At 35.7% G+C, this 24,441-nt stretch overlaps 1 protein-coding gene across 2 annotated transcripts in view; it reads left to right on the plus strand.

The window, feature by feature from the left end:
- Window positions 1-23,561, plus strand: part of LOC121818204 (S-adenosylmethionine decarboxylase proenzyme-like) — a 144,804-nt gene extending 121,243 nt beyond the window's left edge. For both annotated transcript variants that reach the window (XM_060407857.1, XM_060407858.1), the window contains exon 4: window positions 15,313-23,561. In XM_060407857.1, coding sequence (XP_060263840.1) covers window positions 20,740-21,537 — 798 coding nt within the window. In that variant the 5' untranslated portion in view covers window positions 15,313-20,739 and the 3' untranslated portion in view covers window positions 21,538-23,561. The remainder of the gene's footprint in view (window positions 1-15,312) is intronic.
- Window positions 23,562-24,441: the final 880 nt, after the last annotated feature.

The raw sequence follows: 24,441 nt of genomic DNA on the forward strand, positions 1-24,441 counted from the left end.
CTGTAGCTTTTTATAGTCTGAAGTCAGGCAGGTTGACTCCTCCAGTTCCATTTTTCTTTCTCAAGATTGCTTTGGCTATTTGAAGTTTTTTGCTTTTCCATACAAATTGTGAAATTATTTGTTCTAGTTTTCGGAAAAATACCATTTGTATCCGGATAGGGATTGTGTTGAATCTGTAGATTACTTTGGGTAGTATACTCATTATCACTGTATTGATTTTTCCAATCCAAGAACATGGAATATTTCTCCATATTTTGTATTATTTTTGATTTCTTTCATCAGTGTTTTATAGTCCTCTATATATGGGTCTTTTGTTTCTTTAGGTAAATTTATTCCAAAGTATTTTATTCTTGTAGTTGCAATTGTGAATGGGATTCCTTCCTTAATTTCTCTTTCTGTTTTCTGATTGTTAGTGTATAGGCATGCAAGGGATTTCTGTGTATTAATTTTATATCCTGCAACTTTACTATATTTGTTGATTAGCTCTAGTAAATTTCTGGTGGTGTCTTAAGGGTTTTCTATGTAGAAGATCATGTCATCTGTAAACAGTGAGAGTTTTACTTCTTTTCCAATCTGGATTCCTTTTATTTCCTTTTCTTCTCTGATTGCTGTGGCTACGACTTCCAAAACTATGTTCAATAGTAGTGGTGAGAGTGGGCAACACTTCTCTTGTTCCTAAGTTTAGAGGAAATGCTTTCAGTTTTTAACCATTGTGGATAATATTCACTGTGGGTTTGTCCTATAATGGCTTTTATTATGTTGAGGTATATTCCTTCTATGCCTGCTTTCTGGAGAGTTTTTTTTTTATCATAAATGCATGTTCAATTCTGTCAAAGGCTTTCACTGCATCTATTGAGACATTCATATGGTTTTTATCTTTCAATTTGTTAATATGATACACCACATTGGTTGATTTGTGAATATTGAAGAATCCTTGCATCCCTGGGATAAAGACTACTTGGTCATAATGTATGATCTATTTAATATGTTGTTGGATTGTTGCTAAGCAAACAATTTTGTTGAGCATTTTTGCATCTATGTTCATCAGTGATATTGGCCTGTAGTTTTCTTTTTTTGTGGCACCTTTGGCTGGTTTTGGTATTAGGGTGATGTTGGCCTAATAGAGTGAGTTTGGAAGTTTATCTTCCTCTGCAATTTTCTGGAAGAGTTTGAGTGGGATAGGCGTTAACTCTTCTCTGAATTTATGGTAGGATTCACCTGTGAAGCCATCTGGTTCTGGGGTTTTATTGTTGGAAAATATTTTTATTACAGCTTCTATTTCTGTTAAGATATTGTATTTCTCCTGGTTCAGTTTTGGAGGATTATATTTTCCTAAGAGTTTTTCCATTTCTTCCAAGTTGTCCATTTTGTTGGCATATAATAGCTCATATTAATCTCTTATGATCTTTTGTATTTCTGTGTTGTCTGTTGTAATTTCTTGATTTGCATTTCAAATTTTTCTAAGTTGATTCTTTACCCTTTTCTTCTTGACGTGTCTGGCTAACGGTTTGTCTATGTATCTTCTCGTAGAACCAGCTTTTAGTTTTGTAGATTTCTGCTATAGTCTTCTTTGTTTCTTTTTCATTTATTTCTGCTCTGATTTTGATGATTTACTTCCTTCTACTAACTGCAGGGTTCTTCTTTTTCTAGTTGCTTTAGGTGTACAGTTAGGTGGTTTATTAGATGTTTTCTTGTGTCTTGAGTTAGGGTTGTATTGCTGTGAATATCCCTCCTAGCACTGCTTTTACAAAATCCCATAGATTTGGGGTTGTCGTGTTTTCATTTTCATTTGTTTCTATGCATGTTTTGATTTCCTTCTTGATTTCTTCTTTAATCTGCTGGTTATTCAGATGTGTGTTGTTTAGCATCCATATGTTTGATTTGTAATATTTTTTTTCCAGGTGGTTAATACCTAGTCTTACCATATTCTGATCTGAAAAAATGCTTGAAATGATTTCAGTTTTTTAAAAATTTACCAAGGCCCCAAGACACATATTAGTCAAATTAACAAAGATCAAACACAAAGAACAAATATTAAAAGCAGCAAGGGAAAAACAACAAATAACACACAAGGGGATTCTCATAAGGATAACAGCTGATCTTTTAATAGAAACTCTTCAGGCCAGGAAGGAATGGCAGGACATACTTAAAGTGATGAAATAAAATAACCTACAGCCCAGATTACTGTCCCAGCAAGGATCTCATTCAAATATGAAGGAGAAATCAAAAGTTTTACAGACAAGCAAAAGCTGAGAGAATTCAGCACCACCAAACCAGCTCTCCAACAAATGCTAAAGGATCTTTTCTAGACAGGAAACACAGAAAGGGTGTATAAACTCAAACCCAAAACAGTAAAGTAAATGACAATGGGATCATACTTATCAATAACTATCATGAATGTAAATGTGTTGAATGCCCCAACCAAAAGACAAAGACTAGCTGAATGGATACAAAAACAAGATCCCAATATATGTTGTCTACAAGAGACTCACCTTGAAACGAGGACACATACAGACTGAAAGTGAAGGGCTGGAAAAGATATTCCACACAAATAGAGACCAAAAGAAAGCAGGAGTAGCAATACTCAGATAAAATAGACTTTAAAACAAAGGCTGTGAAAAGAGACAAAGAAGGCCACTACATAATGATCAAAGGATCAATCCAAGAAGAAGATATAACAATTATAAATATATATGCACCCAACATAGGAGCACCACAATATCTAAGAGAGATGTTAACAAGTATGAAAGGGGAAATTGACAATAACACAATAATAATGGGAGACTTTAATACCCCACTCACACCTATTGATATATCAACTAAAGAGAAAATTAACAAGGAAACACAAATTTTAAATGATGCAATACAGCAGATAGACCTAATTGATATCTATAGGACATTTCACCCCCAAACAATGAATTTCACCTTTTTCTCAAGTGCTCACGGGACCTTCTCCAGGATAGGTCACATTCTGGGCCACAAATACAGCCTTGGTAAATTCAAAAAATTGAAATAATTCCAAGCATCTTTTCTGACCACAATGCAATAAGATTAGATGTCAACTACAGGAGAAAAACTATTAAAAATTCCTACATATGGAGGCTGAACAACACATTGCTGAATAATCAACAAATCACAGAAGAAATAAAAAAATAAATCAAAATATGCATAGAAACGAATGAAAATGAAAACACAGCAACCCGAAACCTGTGGAACACTGTAAAAGCAGTGCTAAGGGGAAGGTTCATAGCAATACAAGCATACCTCAAGAAAGGACAAAAAAGTCAAATAAATAACCTAAATCTACACCCAAAGCAGCTAGAAAAGGAAGAAATGCAGAACCCCAGAGTTAGTAGAAGGAAAGAAATCTTAAAAATTAGGGCAGAAATAAATGAAAAAGAAGCAAAAGAGACCATAGCAAAAATCAACAAAGCCAAAAGCTGGTTCTTTGAGAAGGTAAAATTGACAAACAATTAGCCAGACTCATCAAGAAACAAAGGGAGGAAAATCAGATCAATAAAGTTAGAAATGAAAATGGAGGGACCACAAGAGACAACACAGAAATATAAAGGATCATAAGAGACTACTATCAGCAACTTTATGCCAATAAAATGGACAACTTGGAAGACATGGACAGATTCTTAGAAAAGTGCAACTTTCCAAAACTGAAGCAGGAAGAAATAGAAAATCTTAACAGACCCATCACAAGCACAGAAATTGAAACTGTAATCAGATATATTCCAACGAACAAAAGCCCAGGACCAGACGGCTTCACAGCTGAATTCTACCAAAAATTTAGAGAAGAGATAACACCTATCCTACTCAAACTCTTCCAGAAAATTACAGAGGAAGGTAAACTTCCAAACTCATTCTATGAGGACAGCATTACCCTAATACCAAAACCTGTCAAAGATGCCACACACACACACACACACACACACACACACACACACACACGACAGGCCAATATCACTGATGAACATAGATGCAAAAATCCTTAACAAAATCCTAGAAAACAGAATCCAACAACACATTGAAAAGATCATACATCATGTCCAAGTGGGCTTTATCTCAGAGATGCAAGGATTCTTCAATATCCACTAATTAATCAACATAATACAGCACATTAACAAATTGAAAATTAAAAACCATAAGATTATCTAAATAGATGCATAGAAATCCTTTGACAAAATTCAACATCCATTTATGATAAAAACTGTCCAGAAAGCAGGAATAGAAGGAACATACCTCAACATAGTAAAAGCTATATATGACAAACCTACAGCAAACATTATCCACAATTGTGAAATATTGAAAGCATTTCCCCTAAAGTCAGAAACAAGACAAGGATGCCCACTCTCACCACTACTATTCAACATAGATTTAGAAGTTTTGGCCAGAGCAGTCAGAGCAGAAAAAGAAATAACAGGAACCCAAGTTGCAAAAGAAGAAGTAGATCTTTCATGGTTTGCAGATGACATGATCCTATACATAGAAAACCTCAAAGACTCCACCTGAAAATTCCTAGAGCTAATCAATGAATATAGTAAAGTTTCAGGTTATAAAATCAACACACCAAAATCCCTTGCATTCCTATACACTAATAATGTGAAAATAGAGAAATTAAGAAAATAATTCCATTCACCATTGCAATGAAAAGAATAAAATACATAAGGAATATATCTACCTAATAAAAGGAGCAAAAGGAGGAAAGGAAAGATATAAGCATCTGAATGCAGAGCTCCACAGAATAGCAAGAAGAGATAAGAAAAGCCTTCTTCAGCGATCAATGCAAAGAAATAGAGGAAAACAACAGAATGGGAAAAACTAGAGATCTCTTCAAGAAAATTAGAGATACCAAGGGAACATTTCATGCAAAGATGGGCTCAATAAAGGACAGAAATAGTGTGGACTTAACAGAAGCAGAAGATATTAAGAAGAAGTGGCAAGAATACACAGAAGAACTGTACAAAAAAGATCTTCATGACCCAGATAATCACAAAGGTGTGATCACTCAACTAGAGCCAGACATCCTGGAAAATGAAGTCAAGTGGGCCTTAGAAAGCATCACAATGAACAAAGCTAGTGGAGGTGATGGAATTCCAGTTGAGCTGTTTCAAATCCTGAAAGATACTGCTGTGAAAGTGCTGCACTCAATATGCCAGCAAATTTGGAAAACTCAGCAGTGGCCACAGGACTGGCAAAGGTCAGTTTTCATTCCAATCCCTAAGAAAGGCAATGCCAAAGAATGCTCAAACTACTGCACAATTGCACTCATCTCACATGCTATTAAAGTAATGCTCAAAATTCTCCAAGCCAGGCTTCAGCAATACGTGAACCATGAACTTCCTGATGTTCAAGCTGGTGTTAGAAAAGGCAGAGGAACCAGAGATCAAATTGCCAACATCCGCTGGATCATGGAAAAAGCAAGAGAGTTCCAGAAAAACATCTACCTCTGCTTTATTGACTATGCCAAAGCCTTTGACTGTGTGGATCACAATAAACTGGAAAATTCTGAAAGAGATGGGAATACCAGACCGCCTGACCTGTCTCTTGAGAAATCTGTATGCAGGTCAGGAAGCAATGGTCGGAACTGGACATGGAACAACAGATTAGTTCCAAATAGGAAAAGGAGTACGTCAAGGCTGTATATTGTCACCCTGCTTCTTTAACTTGTATGCAGAGTACATCATGAGAAATGCTGGCCTGGAAGAAACACAAGCTGGAATCAAGATTGCCAGGAGAAATATCAATAACCTCAGACATGCAGATGACACCACCCTTATGGCAGAAATTGAAAAGGAACTAAAAGGCCTCTTGATGAAAGTGAAAGAGGAGAGTGAAAAAGTTGGCTTAAAGCTCGACATGTTTGGGAACGCATGTAAGAATTAAAGATTTTAAAATTAAAAAAAAAACTTAAAAAAAAAAACAAAAACAAAAAGAAAATGAAGATCATGGCATCCGGTCCCATCACTTCATGGGAAATAGATGGGGAAACAGTGGAAACAGTGTCAGACTGTATTTTTTTGGGCTCCAAAATCACTGCAGATGGTGACTGCAACCATGAAATTAAAAGACGCTTACTCCTTGGAAGAAAAGTTATTACCAACCTAGATAGCATATTCAAAAGCAGACATTACTTTGCCGACTAATGTCCGCCTAGTCAAGCTATGGTTTTTCCAGTAGTCATGTATGGATGTGAGAGTTGGAATGTGAAGAAGGCTGAGCACTGAAGAATTGCTGCTTTTGAACGGTGGTGTTGGAGAAGACTCTTGAGAGTCCCTTGGACTGCGAGGAGATCCAACCAGTCCATTCTAAAGGAGATCAGTCCTGAGATTTCTTTGGAAGGAATGATGCTAAAGCTGAAACTCCAGTACTTTAGCCACCTCATGAGAAGAGTTGACTCATTGGAAAAGACTTTGATGCTGGGAGGGATTGGGGGCAGGAGAAGAAAGGGACGACAGAGGATGAGATGGCTGGATGGCATCACTGACTCGATGTACATGAATCTGAGTGAACTCTGGGAGTTGGTGATGGACAGGGAGGCCTGGCGTGCTGTAATTCGTGGGGTTGCAAAGAGTCAGACATGACTGAGCAACTGAACTGAATGAAACCAAAAACTTACATATAGAAAATTATAAAACACTGGTGAAGGAAATCAAAGAGGACACTAATAGATGGAGAAATATACCATGTCATAGATTGGAAGAATCAATATAGTAAAATGAGTATGCTACCCAATGCATTCTATCGATTCAATGCAATTCCTATCAAGCTACCTATCAATGGTATTTTCCACAGAGCTAGAAAAATTAATTTCACAATTTGTGTGAAAATACAAAAAACCTATACTAGCCAAAGCAATCTTTCTAAATGGCAACCTCCAAATGTTTAAAATTAAAGTAATGATAACACCGTTACCATAGTTGTTGTTAACATTAAATAAGACAATGGAAGTAAAGTGGGCTTATTTAGCACAGTGGAAAATACAGAATACACTAGCAATGAACTAGTAGTACTATTATTGTTGGAGATGGGACATGTGGCAAGGAGATAAACTTCGCCTAAAGTGCTCTATTAACAATTCAAAAGGATCCCTTAATAAATAGATGGACTGAAATTATATCTACATTATTGATCACCATCTTAATTCTGAGTTCTTCCCAGATTCTTTATAATTAAGTCTGACTGATAAGCTAGATGTCAATAATCCCATAAGATTGGGAAATAAGATGGTTAAAATAATCCATAAATACACTATATTGATTCTTCTGAGCCATGAACATGGTATATTTCTCCATCTATTAGTGTCCTCTTTGATTTATTTCACCAGTGTTTTATGGTTTTCTATATATAGGTCTTAAGTTTCCTTAGGTAGATATATCCCTAAGTATTTTATTCTTTTTGTTGCAATTGTGAATGGAATTATTTCCTTAATTTCTCTATTTGCTCATTATTAGTGTATAGGAATGCAAGGGATTTCGGTGTGTTGATTTTATATCCTGAAACTGTACTATATTCATTGATTAGCTCTAGTAATTTTTTGGTGGAGCCTTTAGGGTTTTCTATGTAGAGGATCATGTCATCTGCAAACAGTGAGAGTTTTACTTCTCCCTTTCCTGCTGGGGTCCAGCCCCGGTGGATCCAGGGAATTTGAAGGGTGGACGGCGTCAGCGTGGAAAGACTTGTTTATTTATTAATGTAAGATTAGATTAAGAAACTATAGTGTAGTAAGAAGATTAAGTGGAGGAAGAGGGCTGAATAGCTTGGTTTACGCGGAAGGCCAATAAAATTCCAGACAAGGAATTTGCACCATCTACGTTGGGCCACCGGCGCCCGCTTGAATATCTAAGGGTGCCTCGCCTTAAGCTCCCTTTCTCGCGGGTCTTAACAGCCGGGGCAAGTAAGTAGACCTGGCGAGCCTCCGCGCTCCAGGTGGAGATTCAGCCTGAAGTTAAAGTAAAGAGTAGAGAGAGGGAAAGAGAGAGAAGAAGAAAGAGAGAGAGAGACACGGGGGAGCCAGAGCCCCAAGAAACCAGGCCGGGAGACTAGTTAGAGAAGCTGGTCCAAGAAGCTGGCCCCCTCCTTTATTGTTCAGAAGGCCTTTTATACTTTTGATAAAACACAGAGATCAATGGGTAACACAAGATTATGTAGCGTTCGCAGCTCAGGCTCTTTCTATACATCATTTGGTATACAAAAGGTCTCAGGTGATTTACATTATCTTCTGGCCAAGAGGCTTGTTAACACTTTTTGGCTCTCTTCCTTAATGAATGTTAATCTTGTTTCCCCTGAAGTGTTTTTCTTTAATCTACATCTCCTTAAAGCATTAACATTAAAGTTACATCTCTATAAAACAAAGGTGCAGTGGGATATAACAAAGAAGGTACTTAACTCAAAGATCTAATGTTGCTAACACAAGGTCTACTACTTGTTTTTCTAACTATATCTACAAATAAAGGATGTGAAAATTTGGCAGCAAATATTGACTCAACAAATGAAACCTTTAATCAGTCCTATTCTAAAGATTTTGACTCCTCGGAAGCTCCTACATTCCTAGGATGTTTTAAGCTTCCTGTGCCTCCTGCAGTCAGGAGGCCTCAAACAATCACATGTGCAGCTGTAGGAGTCCTGCAGGCAGGCTAGAAAGCCATCAGAGGGTTTTTTGGATTGAAACACTCTTTCAAATGCAGAAGACTAAAGCCCTGAATTGACTTTTTCCAGAAAATGTCAGAAGAGTGGAAAAGCAGAGCACAAAAGCCGGCAGATTTTTGTTGGGGTACATGCTTACGAATTTCCAGAGGGGCCCCTGAAGTCTGAGCACGCCTTGCGTATGTCAGCTTCCTTCCTCATGTCCTTGTCACGGGCGGGATTCCTCACACTGGCTCCCGGCACTTGCCAATCTGGATTCCTTTTATTTATTTTTCTGTTCTGATTGCTGTGGCCAAAACTGTTTTGAATAGTAGTGGTGAAAGTGGGCACCCTTGTCTTGTTCCTGACTTTAGGGGAAATGCTTTCAATTTTTCACCATTTAGGTTAATGTTTGCTGTGGGTTTGTGATATATAGCTTTTATTATGTTGAAGTATGTTCCTTCCATTCCTGCTTTCTGGAGAGTTTTTATCATAAATGGATATTGAATTTTGTCCAAGGCTTTCTCTGCATCTATGGAGATAATCATATGGCTTTTATTTTTCAATTTGTTAATGTGGTGTATTACATTGATTGATATTATACAGAGTGAAGCAAGCCAGAAAGAAAAAACCTAATACAGTATACTAATGCAGATATATGGAATTTAGAAAGATGGTAGTGATAACCCTGTATGTGAGATAGCAAAAGAGACACAGATGTATAGAACAGTCTTTTGGACTCTGTGGGAGAGGGAGAGGGTGGGATGATTTGGGAGAATGGCATTGAAATATGTATAATATCATATATGAAACAAATCGCCATTCCAGGTTCGATGCATTATACTGGATGCTTGGGCCTGGTTCACTGGGACGACCCAGAGGGATGGTAAGGGGAGGGAGGAGGGATGGGGGTTCAGGATGGGGAACACGTGTATACCTGTGGCAGATTCATGTTTATATATGGCAAAACCAATACAATATTGTAATTAACCTCCAATTAAAATAAATAAATTTATATTAAAAAAACAAATAGACATTTTAATTATAATTGTCAATCTTTACGTAGAGTTTTACCATAACTTGCTCATCTAGTTTTAAAATTTCATGGTATATGTTTTCCTTATGCTAGTTTATTTTGACAAATAACTAATCTCAAAAATATACAAGCAACTCCTGCAGCTTAATTCCAGAAAAATTAACGACCCTATCAAAAAAATGGGCCAAAGAACTAAATAGACCTTTCTACAATCTTCTTACTGAACTTTAAGTTATATCAGATTTGTTGAGCATATTTCTTATGTATGACTTTTGTTCTGTAACATCAAATCAAAGTGACAGTTTTCTATTGGTGCCAGGTTTGTTTTGTACATTTGAAATTTCTGGCAGTCTCTGGATTCTAATTTTGTAGGTTGTTCACAGTAATATGTCTATATTCTATCACATACAGATTTTCTGACTTGCTAATTTGAGGAAGATATCAATTAAAATGCTAACAATTATCTGTTGCTTTAAATTCAGTAAGTGATGTGCTTATGAATTGCACTTGATGTCTTTTGGGGCCTTTTTATTTTCCTATTTCACATCTATACTGATTCCTTATAAAATATAGATGAATAGGATTTTCTTAATTGTTAAGTTTCAGAATATTTGATATGCTTTTGGCTATAGATGCATATCTTTAATTTTGAGTTGTGGTCTTGGTTTAAATAATTTGTATAGCCCATCTCTGACTAATACAATAGACTAATACTAATAGACTTTTCCCTGAATCCTTTTAAGTATTTTTTTCTATCCTCTTCCAGATCAAGTCATAGCACACAGAATTAAGAATCTGAATTAGACTCAGAATAACATTATATTAATCCAGGTTCAGTATATTGGATTGCAGGAACATAAAACATTGATTGATGAAGCAAAATTACATGCTATTTACAGTTGTAAGAATTACTGGGTTGTAATTTCATCCTGTAGGACATGTGTGTGACTCATTCTGGTCTCTCACCTCTCTGATTACCAAATGCCTACCATGATTCTTATTCATTTCACTTATGAGCATATTTCTTTTAGTGTGGCATGCATTTTATTAATATCTTGTGTGTTTTTGTTTAGTTGCCAAAAAAGTTATTTAAATGCAGAGATTGTGTTCTGTTTCTTCCTTTGCTTCACGATTTTTAACAACTTGTGTATATTGAAAGTATTAATTAAATCTTCGTTGAACAATGAATGAGTGAACTTAAGGAATGATGAGTTGTACAGACGGATTATGCTTATTACAAATATTCACAGCTGTGGATAGTTGGCTGCACTTAAGATTACTCTGAGATTGTGATCAGCTGTCTCATATCTTTGAGCATGTCATTTTAGTAGATATTTTTGGGGTATCATAAAAGCTATTCATAAATCTTAGGCCATCTCAATTACTAAGAAAATTAGAATAGCATATTGGTTAAGAGCATGGCATCTAGATTTTATGTTATTGTATTTAAATCCTGACTCAGCCACTTACAGGCTTAAGTATCCTTAAATAAGTGATTTAACTCTCCTGGAGTTAGTTTTTACATTTGTAAAGTGGGGAGAATGAAAGTTCCTCTGTCATAGAGTTGTTTCAAGAATTGAGTTAATACATGAAATATGCTTAGAATAGTGGAAAAGATTAGTTATTATTACGACAGAGGGTCTTGTAGTTTCTTAAGCTAAAAAATTTCTCCATTTTTATTTATAAGTAAAACATACAGACTAATCTTGATAGCTATGTTAATCCCCATAAATATAAACTGGGGTTATGACTATATTATGACTATATTAATTACTCATACATTGGCAAATTAAATTTAAATTTCATAAAAACACATGCATGAACATATTCACACATACAATATTTAAGAATATTGCTGTGACCTAATTTGTAAATCAATACTGTTTATAGTAAATTCTGATGAGACAAAGTGGCATGGGATAAGAAGGGCAAATCCAGGTAGGGGTAGATGTGTATGTTGTATAAATCAGCTTGACAGTCACAAATGTTCAGATTGATAACTTAGTATTCAATAATAAATTCCATCCTTGGCATTAGTTTGAACATCACCACTATGTCTGTGATAATAGATATAAAAATACAGATTGTTTTAAAGCCCCAAAGATTGTGAGACAGATATTGGGAATGAGTTTTCTGCTTTTAATCTTTGGTCTCATTTCTAATGTACCTGCCAACTGACTATAGAATTTTAATCAATTCTTAAGCTTCCTAAATATCTCCTTGGATGTCTGCAATGGATTTTATGCATCATGGGATTTAGTCTCTTTTGCCTTCATGGTTCTTTAAGGAAGTGACCATGTCTCTGATTAGCAAAGTTTTTAATGCTTATAGCCAGATGTATGTTTATCAAACAAACTTGTTATTTATGTCATTAATAGCTCAAAGTGTCACATGTGTAAATGAAGGCCAACATGATATGTATGGACTTCATCCAAAATCCAGTGATCCAAAGATGCAGGCTATTGACTGGTAAAACTATAGAACTTGTTTGAAGTCCATATCCATTATCTAGTCCATATCTTTCCTAAGTAATTTTTTAAGATCGTTTAATTTATTTTTAAAAATTTGTATAGGGGTATAGCCAATTAAAAATGTTGTGATAGTTTCAGGTGAGCAGCAAAGAGATTCAGCCATACATATATATATATGTATCCATTCTCCCTCAAACTCCCATCCCATCCAGAATGTAAGAGTTTTTCAACCAATTTGGAATACATCAACGAGTTGAAAAATAAAAACCATATGATCCTCTCTGTAGATGCAAAAAAATTTTTGATAAAATTCTGCACCCATTTATTATTAAAGAAAAAAATCTCTTCAGAAAGTGGGCACAGAGGTAACATGCATGTGTGCATGTTAAGTAGCTTCAGTTGTGTCAGACTCTGACTCTATGGACTTTAGCCTGCCAGTCTCCTCTGTCCATGGGATTCTCCAGGCAAGAATATGGGAGTGGGTTGCCACACCCTCCTCCAGGGGATCTTCTCAACTCAAAAATGGAACTCAGGTCTCTTAATGTCTCTTGCATTGGTAAGCGGGTTCTTTACCACTAGCGCCACCTGGGAAGCCCAAAGGGAACATAAATCAACATAATAAAGGCTGTATAAGATGAACCTACAGCTAGCATATAAATAAGTTTTAATGAAAGCATTTGAAAAAGCAAAGGCAAAGTAACCTGGTAGAAATAGCTGACATTTATTATATCAGATATTCAGTCATCTACAGAAAGCAGGTTATTTTATTAACTTTGTTTATATCATAGTTTCTTAATTTATTTCTACAGACTTATTGACAGTATATTATATTCTAGCGCAAATATCTGCTTCAGTTCATAAAACAGAATGTGGAGTGTGATACATATGAAATATTCAGAGCAATATGATTACTATCATACATACATGAGAAGCAAAGGAAAGCTAAAATTCTCCCTGACAAGTCATCCAACTTTCAAATGTAGTTAGAGGGAAGTTCCAAGTATGAGCACCATCCACAAAAGTGTTTTTCTAATTCTATTGAACATAACTAAGTATAATTTTCCCCTAGACAATTCCTGGTATTAAAACTGACCCATACATAATTCAATTAATCTTTTTATAATATTTAATCACTCTAATGAAATTAGTTCACCAAAATCTTCTATAAATTAATAGGAAGATTACTTTGAGATATTTAGCTTTCAATTTTGTCATGTTTACACAACTTCCTCTTGATATTTCTAATTTACTAATCAAACCCTTATTTTTCTTCTGTTAATGAAAGGAAATAATGAACTTGAAACATTACCTTAGAGTGAAAAATACACTCAAGTTTAGGTAGATAGTTTGAAAATATCTGAATAATATTTCTGGTTATTTTCTACATTGGGGCAGATAATTTTTCTCTATCATGAAGCTCCAAGTGGGGGAAATGGAAATTCTGAATAAATATCTACACTGATGGAAGTTGGGTTATTCCAAGTGACTTCACTTCTTTAAATTTAAAATGCAATAATAAACCTTACTAATTTATGAGTAATCAAGTGTAAGGCCTGTCTGAATATGTAGCAGTAGAGAATTATAAACATTTAAAATAAATGTAGTTGTAAGCCTTTAAAGAGCAGATTGTAAGGAGAATGAAACCAACAAAATAAGTTAATAGAGGTTGTTTGTGTGTGTGTATGTGCATGTGCACACAATCTGAGTTATGTCTGACTCTTTCTGACCCTATGGACTGTAGCCCACCAGGCTCCTCTGTCCATGGAATTTTCCAGGAAGGAATACTGCAGCAGATTGCAGTTTCCTTCTCCAGTAGACTCAGGGGTTGAACCCGTATCTCTTGAGTCTCCTGCATTGGTAGGCCAGTTCTTTACGAGCTGAGTCACCAGGGAAGCCCAGTTACTAGTAGATCTTGTTTTAATAAATAGATGGGAATTCAAACATGATTTAATTAGCATATCAGCATAATTAAATATATATGTGCACTTGATAAGTTATAAAAAGCAGTTTAAATATTCCTCATGAAATCTTATTTACATTATCTTATTAGTTAAAAAATTTTCTAAATATATTGTAAAGGTAATCGTTTCTCTAACTTAATTATTTTTTAAGATATAAAGTAATGGAATCTGTATTAATTAACTTATACTGTTATTTCCCAGAGTATGAATTAGCCATACTCACTATAGCTCAGTCGGTAAAGAATCTGCCTGCAGTGCAGGAGATGGGTTCAGTTCCTGGGTTGGAAACATCCCCTGGAGAAGGAAATGGAAACCCACTCCAGTATTCTTACCTGGAGAATCCCATGGACAGATGAGCCTGGCAGGCTACCATCCATGGGATCACAAGAGTTGGACACAACTTAGTGACTAAACCACCACTATCATAGGAAAGCTCAATATCAAATTTCAAGCAAATTATAAGTTTATTTTATTTGTACTGTTTCCACTTAACTACTATTATTACTATGAATAACCAAAGGTGAATGATAATTTCATAATTTATTTATGGTCTACTAATGATTTAGTTATTCATAGCTCAGCAACCTTTCATGTCAGTTATAGTAATTTATTTTCTCCATCATATAATACATTGTGTTATGTCTTTATGGTTCCTCTAGTTTCTCTCTAAATAGATCTAAATATATGTCAAAGAAGCAGTTCATTAAAACATATATCTGAGAAATGTGGATTTTTATGTTTTGAATATAGTTTTGAAGCAGTTTATCCAAGAGTTTGTACCCTCCCAAAATAGTTCACATATATTTAACTATGTAGGTGTGTTGTTGATAAAATTCCTGATATCAAAGCACTCACAAATCAAAACCTGTATTTTATCTCACTTAAGTCCTTTTAAGGTATTATTATAACAGATTCTAAATATGTTTTAGTTATCCTCTCTGTTCTTGTATATTTAATAGGATCTCTTTAGTGAGTTAAATTTTTCACTGAAGCATTTTTGTAAAGACCTATAAAAATTGTCCTTCCTAAGCCTTTCTCACTAAAGATGCTAAATTTAAGATGGTGTGATGAAATAAAGGGTGAAAACAGCTCTTTGATAATGACAAAAGAGACACAAGCAAGTCTATTCCAATAGAATTGTGTAGTTACCTTCACAAAGATGTATAGTCTCTATTTTCCTGACATCTCCTTAACTCTTTTGTGTCTTTTTCAGAGTTGATTATAGTTTTCTTGTATATGGAGAAAATTTGGAAAGAGCAGAAATAAATGGTGAGAAGCTGCTTAACATCACCCAGCAAAAACTTAACAAACTTGGCATAATCTGAATTGCCCACCAGGATATCATATTAAAAGCATTCACTAATATCTATAAAAAAGTGAGTATAGCTGTGTACTATACTGCCTTGTCTGTCTTTCTCGCTCAAAAAAATTAATTAAAGGGAAAAAAGTATGCTACATGATCTACAGTAAAATGTAGCTTATTGCCTTTTCAGCTCAAAGGTTATTTTGACTGATATGCTCTCTAATTGCTCTGCTTAAGAATTCTATGGGCCCCTGTATTTGAATCATGGCACTGTCTGAAGTGGTTGATATTGCTTACTCTGCCTTGAAGATGTGCCCCATAATTCTTGGGAAAACTTAAGGATAATCTTCATAAAGTTACTTTCTCCTAGAAATGAATGTCAGAGGTGGAAGTTCTTGAAAATTATTCATAGCTAAAAAATTCCTGTAAGATCAAGGGATTTAGAAGAAAGCTGTATCTACTGAACCTCTAAATGAATCAAAGAATAATGAAGGAGTTATCAAGGCCAGATCCAGTATTCTAGACAGCTGATTTGCACCTAGAAATAGAATTGCCATTTTACATAAGAGTCAAGTCAACCAAAAACCGAATAATAAATGCAAAGGGCAAACTTATGACTATTTAACAAACATAAAGAGAGCTTGAAGTTTTTCATTATTTAAGGGTTGTGAACATGCTAAAATCCAACCATCCATTCAACAAATATTTATTGAAAACTTTACTTGGGTAACTCAAGTACTGTTATATGGTTAATTGTGTCTAGTGTGTTTTATTTGATAGTCTTAAACTTTTATTTCTAAGATATTTTAAAATATTCTAATATGTCATGTCTCTTGAATAAATTTTATCCTTCCACTTTTCTGTAAGCACAGTATATATTCCTTTTTAAAAATAGAGTCTCTTTGTGTCTTTTCCTTCATATTCCAGTTAAACTTTATAAGACTTTAACAATAAGTATATTTGATTATACTTTGTATCCTATTAAGTTAGGTATTCAACTGAAACTATTAACTAACAAACACCATGAGAATTCTTACATACTGCCTGAAATGGTTTCAATCCTAAAAGGGCTCAGTTTTAGCAATTGTTTAGCCTGTTTAAACACCAGTTAATTTCTATATGGAACACTTATACTAGAGACTAGTGATCATATCAAGAGTTCAAGTAGTTTTTCCCTACAGTGTAGAACACCATTTTAAAATATTTAATGAGGGAAAAACTTTCACAGTACCAATTTCTTCTTGTTAGCCAGCCATTCTCTAAAATATCTTGGCATCAAAACTCAGTTCTTCCTTGTTCTCAGAAAATCCCATAAATTAATTTTTGTGATTGTGCTACCATATTACCCATCACCGGCAACATGTTTTGTCTTCTTTTTCTTCTTTTTCTTTTTTTTTTTTTAATTGAAGTATAGTTGAGGTTTCCTTGGTGGCTCAGTGGTGAAGAGCCCGCCTGCAAAGCAGGAACTGCAGGAGATGCAGGTTTGATCCCTGGTTGGCAAGATCCCCTGGAGGAAGGCATGGCAACTCACTCTAGTATTCTTGCCTGGAGAATCCCATAGACAGAGGAGCCTGGTGGGCTACAGTCCATGGGGTCCCAAAGAGTCAGACATGACTGAGTGACTGAACATGCATACATAGTTATTTACATTGTTGTGTTAGTTTCTGCTGTACAATGAAGTGAATCTGCTACATGAATACATATATCCCTTCCCTCTTGGACCCCCTCTCCCATTTCCATTTATCTAGGTCCATGGGGTCGCTAAGAGTCGGACACGGCTGAACGACTTCACTTTCACTTTTCACTTTCATGCATTGGAGAAGGAATTGGCAACCCACTCCAGTGTTCTTGCCTGGAGAATCCCAGGGATGGGGGAGCCTGGTGGGCTGCTGTCTATGGGGCCGCATAGAGTCGGACATGACTGAAGCGACTTAGTAGTAGTAGTAGTAGTAGTAGTAGGTCACCATGGAGAACCAAACTGAGCTCCCCATGCTATACAGCATGTTCTACCACCTATCTATTTTACACATAGCAGTGCCCAAATATCAATCCCAAACTCCTATTTTGTCCCACACTACCTATCTCCCACCCATATCCGCACATCCATTCTCTACATGTCTGGCTCTTCCTGCCCTAAAAATAGGTTCACCTGTGCTATTTCTCTAGATTCCATTTATATGCAGTAATATATATTTGTTTTTCTCTTTATGACTTACTTCATTCTGTGTAACAGCCTTTTAGGTCCATCCATGTCTCTGCCAGTGACTCAGTGTCATTCTTTATTATAGCTGAATAATATTCTGTTGTATATATGTACCGCATCTTTACTCTGTTGATGGCTATTTAGGTTGCTTACATGTTCTGGCTTTTATAAATAGTATTGCAATGAACACTCGGGTGCATGTGTCTTTTATAATTATGGTTCACAGGAGGTATGCTCAGTAGTGGAATTGCTGGGTCATATGGCAGTTCTATATTTAGTTTATAAAGAAACTTCTATACTGTTCCTCATAGTGACTGTGTCAGTTTACATTCCCATCAACAGTGACAGAGGGTGCCCTTTTGTCCACACTCTCTCCAGGATTTACTGTCTGTAGATTTTTGGATGTTGACCATTCTGACCAGTGTGAGGTGACACTTCATTGTAGCTTTGATCAGCATTTCTCTAATAATTAATGATAGTGAGCATCATTTCATCTGGCTTTTGACCATCAGTATGTCTTCTTTGGAGAAATATCTATTTAGGTTTTCACCCAGGCTTTGTTTGTTTGTTTGTTTGTTTTTGATATTGAATTTCACGAGCTATTTGAATATTTGGAAATTAATCCTTTGTCAGTTGCTTCATTTACAAATATTTTCTCCCATTCTGATGATTGTCTTTTCATGTCCTTTATGATTTTCTTTGCTGTGTAAAAAATTTTAATTTTAACTAGATCACATTTGTTTATTTTGTTTTTATTTTCATTACTCTAGGTGGTGGATCAAAAAAGATCTTGCTGTGATGTATGGCAAAGAGTGTTCTTCCTATGTTTTCCTCTAAGAGTTTCACAGTGTCTATACATTTAGGTGCTTAATCCATTTAGAGTTTATATTTGTGCATGGTGTTAGTGAATGTTCAAATTTCATTCTTTTAAATGTAGCTGTCTTTAAATGTAGTTTTCTCAAGCATTATTAATTGAAGAGACTGTATTTTCTCTATTGTATATTCTTGCCTCCTTTGTCATAAATTAGGTCATCTCTGGGCTCTCTATCTTATTGCATTGATCTCTATTTCTGTTTTTGTGCCAGTATCATACTGTTTTGATGACTGTAGCTTTGTAGTACAGACTTAAGTCAGGGAGCCTAATTCCTGTATGTCCATTCTCCTTTCTCAAGATTACTTTGGCTATTCTAGGACTTTTGTATTTCCATGTAAGTTGTAATTTTTTTCTTTTAATTCTGTGAAAAATGTCATTGGTAATTTGATAGTGATTGGACTGAGTAGGTATATTGCTTTCAGTAGTATAGTCATTTTCACAATTGATTCTTCCTCTCGAGAATATGGTATATCTCTCCATTTATGTCATATTTGATTTCTTTCATTGGTGTCATAGTGAGTACAGGTTTTTACCTCCTTAGATAGTTTTATTCCTAGGTATTTTATCTGTTTTTTTTTTTTCCAGTGGCAAATGGGATTTATTTCTTAATCTCTCTGATATTTCTTTGTTACTGTGTAGGAATGCAAGAGATTTCTGTGTATTGATTTTGTATCCTGAAACTTTACCAAATTCATTGATGAGCTCTAATAGTCTTGTGGTAGTGTTTGACAGTAGCAAAATAATAATGGGTGATTTTCACACCCCGCTTACACATTTGGAAAGATCATCCAGACAGAAAATAAATAAGAAAGCAAAAACTTTAAATGACAAAATAGCCCAGACAAACTTAATTGATATTTATAAGACATTCTATCCAAAAGCAGCAGAATACATTTTCTTCTAAAGTGCACCCAGAACATTCTCCAGAATATATCACATCTTAGGTCACAAATCAAACCTTGGTAAATTTAAGAATATGGAAATCATATCAAGCATCTTTTCCAACTATAGAACTTTGAAATTAGGAATCAATTGCAGCAAAATAACTGTACAAAGCACAAACACATGTAGGCTAAACAATATACTGCTAAATAACAAAGAGATAACTGAAAAATCAAAGAAAGAATTCAATAATACATAAAAACAAGCAACAAAGAAAATATGAGGACCCAAAATCTGTAGGATGCAGCAGAACAGTCCTATGAGGGAAATTTATAGCAATTCAATCCCACCTCAAGAAATAGAAATCTCAAATAAACAACTGATCTTTACACGTAAAGCAATTAGATAAATAAGAACAAACAAAATCCAAAGTTAGTAGAAGGAAAGAAATCATAAAAATCACAGCAGAAATAAATGAAATAGAAATGAAGGAAAAAGTAGCAAAGATCAATGAAACTAAAAGCTTGTTCTTTGAGAAGATAAAAAAAAAATTGATAAGCCCTTAGCTAAACTTATCAACAAAGAAGAGAGTTCAGGCTCCCACAGTATGGCTGGCGACATTAGCTAGTGCTCGCCCTACTCTCTCTAACGGGGAAACAGCGGACTACAAGAGACTGAGCTGTATCTGCCTCTATTTCCAACAGACTCACGTTCAACTTTCACTTACCCACACACACAAAGCTGGGAAAGTTTTATTAATCCGTATTTTTTTAAAAAAAAGTTAATATAAAATTATAGCAAAAAAAAAAGGGGGAACCTGATCTTTAGTAACACAGCTGGAACAATCTGCAGCGGCGGCGGCAGCGGGAGAAGAGATTTAATTTAGTTGATTTTCTGTGGTTGTTGGTTGTTCGCTAGTCTCACGGTGATGGAAGCTGCACATTTTTTCGAAGTGACCGAGAAACTGCTGGAGGTTTCGTTCTCCAGGCAGCAACCTGACGCAAACCAAGGATCTGGGGATCTTTGCACCATCCCAAGTGTTTAAGAATTCGCCTTGCAATGCAAAGGACACCCGTTCAATCCCTGGCCTGGGAAGATCCCCCATGCCACAGGGGAGCTGAACCCATGTACCGCAACTACTGAAGCCCATTCACCGTAGAGCCTGTGCCCCGCAACAAGACAAGTCACCACAGTAAGAAGCCCCCTGCTTACCACAACTAAAGAAAGCCTGTACACAGCAGTGAAGACCCAGCACAGCCAAAAATAAATAATTATTAAAAAATCCTAGTGGGACATACTTTTGAAGGATGTGCAATGTTCAATCATAAGTGTGACAAAAACTGACAAGCAGGAAGCTTATGTACTCAGTGAGAGTAGCATGTTTGTCTCCAAGAGACGTTTCATTTTGAAGACATGTGGTACCACCCTCTTGCTGAAAGCACTGGTTCCCCTATTAAAACTTGCTAGGGATTACAGTGGGTTTGACTCAATTCAAAGCTTCTTTTATTTTTGTAAGAATTTCATGAAGCCTTCTCACCAAGGGTACCCACACTGGAATTTCCAGGAAGAAATAAAGTTCCTTAATGCAATTTTCCCAAATGGAGCAGCATATTGTATGGGACACATGAATTCTGACTGTTGGTACTTGTATACTTTGGATTTCCCAGAGAGTAGGGTAATCAATCAGCCAGATCAAACCCTGGAAATTCTGATGAGTGAGCTTGACCCAGCAGTTATGGATCAGTTCTACATGAAAGATGGTGTTACTGCAAAGGATGTCACTCGTGAGAGTGGAATTCGTGACCTGATACCAGGTTCTGTCATTGATGCCACAATGTTCAATCCTTGTGGGTATTCAATGAATGGGATGAAATCGGATGGAACTTACTGGACTATTCACATCACTCCAGAACCAGAATTTTCTTATGTTAGCTTTGAAACAAACTTAAGTCAGACCTCCTATGATGACCTGATCAGAAAAGTTGTGGAAGTCTTCAAGCCAGGAAAATTTGTGACCACCCTGTTTGTAAATCAGAGTTCTAAATGTCGCACAGTGCTTTCCTCGCCCCAGAAGATTGAAGGTTTTAAACGTCTTGATTGCCAGAGCACTTTGTTCAATGATTACAATTTTGTTTTTACCAGTTTTGCTAAGAAGCAGCAACAACAGCAGAGTTGATTAAGAAACATGAAGAAAAAATGCAAAAAGAGAACACACATAGAAGGTGGTGGCTGCTTTTTAGATATTGATACCAAGGGCCATGCTTTCCATAACCACCACCTTGTAGTTGCAGAAAGCCCTAGATGTAATGATAGTGTAATCATTTTGAATTGTATGCATTATTATATCAAGGAATTAGATATCTTGCATGAATGCTCTCTTCTGTGTTTAGGTATCCTATGCCACTGTTGCTGTGAAATTGAAGTGCATGTAGAAAAAACCTTTTACTATATGAAACTTTACAACACTTGTGAAAACAATTCAATTTGGTTTGTGCACGGTGTAATATTTCTCCAGGTGTCATCCAAAATTCCCCACAGACAAGGCTTTCGTCCTCATTAGGTGTTGGCCTCAGCCTAGCCATCTGGGACTGTTCTATTCATTGCTGCCAGGATTTTACATCCAGTTACCTCCACTTTCTAGAATATATTCTCTACTAATGTTATTGAAACCAATTTCTACTTCATACAGATGTTTTTGCAACAGCAATTAAAGTTTTTCTTCCACGAGTCAAGTTCTCTAAGGAAACTGTCCATTCTGTGTATTTATACTTTAACACCGCTTCCTGTGCTTGTATCACTTTGATTCCTTCTGTTACCATGGTGTCTCCCCTCCCAACCACACCCCCTCAATAAAGTAATACACTGTTACACTGTGGGTTTTATACTAATCCATACCCCAGAGGGGGAAGGCGGGGTAGACCCTAGGCTTAATTTTCTTTTAAGGTCAATGGAGTTTGACATTTTTCATTGCCATGAGCTCTTTTGGAATAAACTATTGTTGATTAGCAAAGAAGGCGTAGATTGGTACTAGGGAATATTGGCAGAACTGTATGGAAACTGTGCCATTTGGTGTCCCCCACTAAATGAAATGAGCTTCTCATAAGTACCATGTCTTTATTAACTTGCTAAGTAGTACAAAAGAATTTTTATCACAATTTATTAACGAGGAGATTGAAGATAAAGGTTGGTTTCAACAAATCAAGTCAGGTCAGATGATTCACCTTAACTTACTTTTGTAGCCATTTTCACTAATTTCTGTTGATATGCCACGAACTTTGGTTCAAAGCAGATTCAATGTCTTTTCCATCTTGTGACTTAAAAAATCTGTGACTTTATGATACGTGTAATAGTGTTCCGACTTGGTTCCTCTTGCTTGTTTGTCCTTTCACCATGGAATAGGATCAGGTGATGAATGAGAACTGTTAAAGTTATTCAGACCTACTCAGTGCAGCAGAATGCTATCCATGAAACGTTACACACAAAATTCCAAAATCATTGATGGGAAATGACCTAAAAATACAGGCATAAAAGCATTGGCATCTTTTAGCTGTATTTGCTAACATGGACATTTAAGCAGTTGATAAAAGAGCAAAGTTGACTCAATTTTGTATTTCTTCTTGTCCTCAAACAATTTTTGATTCTGGATTGATGCAGTGATGCTTTTGTTCCTTCCGTATTTATGAAGGAAACACTTTTTTAAAGTGTTTCTGAACATAAAATCTGCTTGGTTTGAAATCAAGTGGTTGGAACACTTGACTTTTATTTTAAGCACATTGTTGATTCAAAGCTTCATTGAAGAAGCTTTCAATCAATGGATCATTCTGATTTTCTGTAATTACACACAGTACCTAATGTTTTGGTGCTATTATGAGGACCAACGCTCAAAGTGGATTTTGTTCTTGAACAGTGTCCCAGTAGATTTGATGACATTTATTGGCTTGAGGTCTGATTTTCCTCCCCCTAATAGATTTGAAAGATTTCTATTTCATGTTGAAGACCTGCACAAATTTTGTATGGAACAAAGCCTAGAAAAAAATGAAAAATAGATTGACTAGTAATCTAAATTAATCCTAGTATGTATGGTAGAGGAGGGAAAATTTTGGTGCCATAATTTCTCTCTTCATGGTGTTGGATTTAAATCACTTGAAATGTATTTCTGTACCCACAATTTAAGCTTCAATAAAGATTTGCTTAATTCATTGTCTAGTGACATTCAAAAAAAAAAAGAGAAGAGAGTTCAATAAAATTAGAAATGAAAAAGAAAAAATTACAACTGATATGACAGAAAAACAAAGGATCATGTTACTACTACAAGCAACTATATAAAAAAAAGAAAATGGTAAACCTGGAAGAAATGGGCACATTCTTAGGTACAACTTTCTCATGTTGAACCAGGAACAGAAAATATAAACAGACCATTCACAAGTAATGAAATTAACACTGCAACTTAAAATCTTCCAACAAACAAGCTCCCAGTACCATATGGCTTCACAGGTGAATTATATCAAACATTTAGAGAAGAGCCAACACCCATATTTCTCAAATATTTGCAAAAACTTGCAGAGGAAGGAATGCTCCCAAAGCCCATTCTACAAAGCTGTCTTCACCCTAACAAAACCAGACAATGATGTCACACACACACAATTGTAAAGCAATGTGAAGAGCTGACTCATTGGAAAACACCCTGATGCTGGGAAAGATTGAAGGAAAAAGGAGAAGAGAGTAGCAGAGGATGAGATGGTTAGATAACATTACTGACTCAATGGACATGAGTTTGAACAAACTCTGGGAGATGTTGAAGGACAGGAGAGACTGGTGTGCTACAGTCCATGGCATCACAAAGAGTCAGACTCAGACACGACCTAGGGACTAAATAAGACCAACATCACTTAGGAACATTGACATGAAAATCCTCAACAAAATACTAACAAACAGTCTGACACACATTTGAAGGATCATAAAACATGATCAAGTTGGATTTATCCCAGCAATGCAAAGATTCTTCAATATGTGCAAATCAATCAATTTAATACACCATATTAACTACTTAAAGAATAAAAACCATATGACCATCTCAATA

This window comes from Ovis aries, chromosome X, assembly GCF_016772045.2.
Source record: "Ovis aries strain OAR_USU_Benz2616 breed Rambouillet chromosome X, ARS-UI_Ramb_v3.0, whole genome shotgun sequence".
Lineage (NCBI taxonomy): Eukaryota > Metazoa > Chordata > Mammalia > Artiodactyla > Bovidae > Ovis > Ovis aries.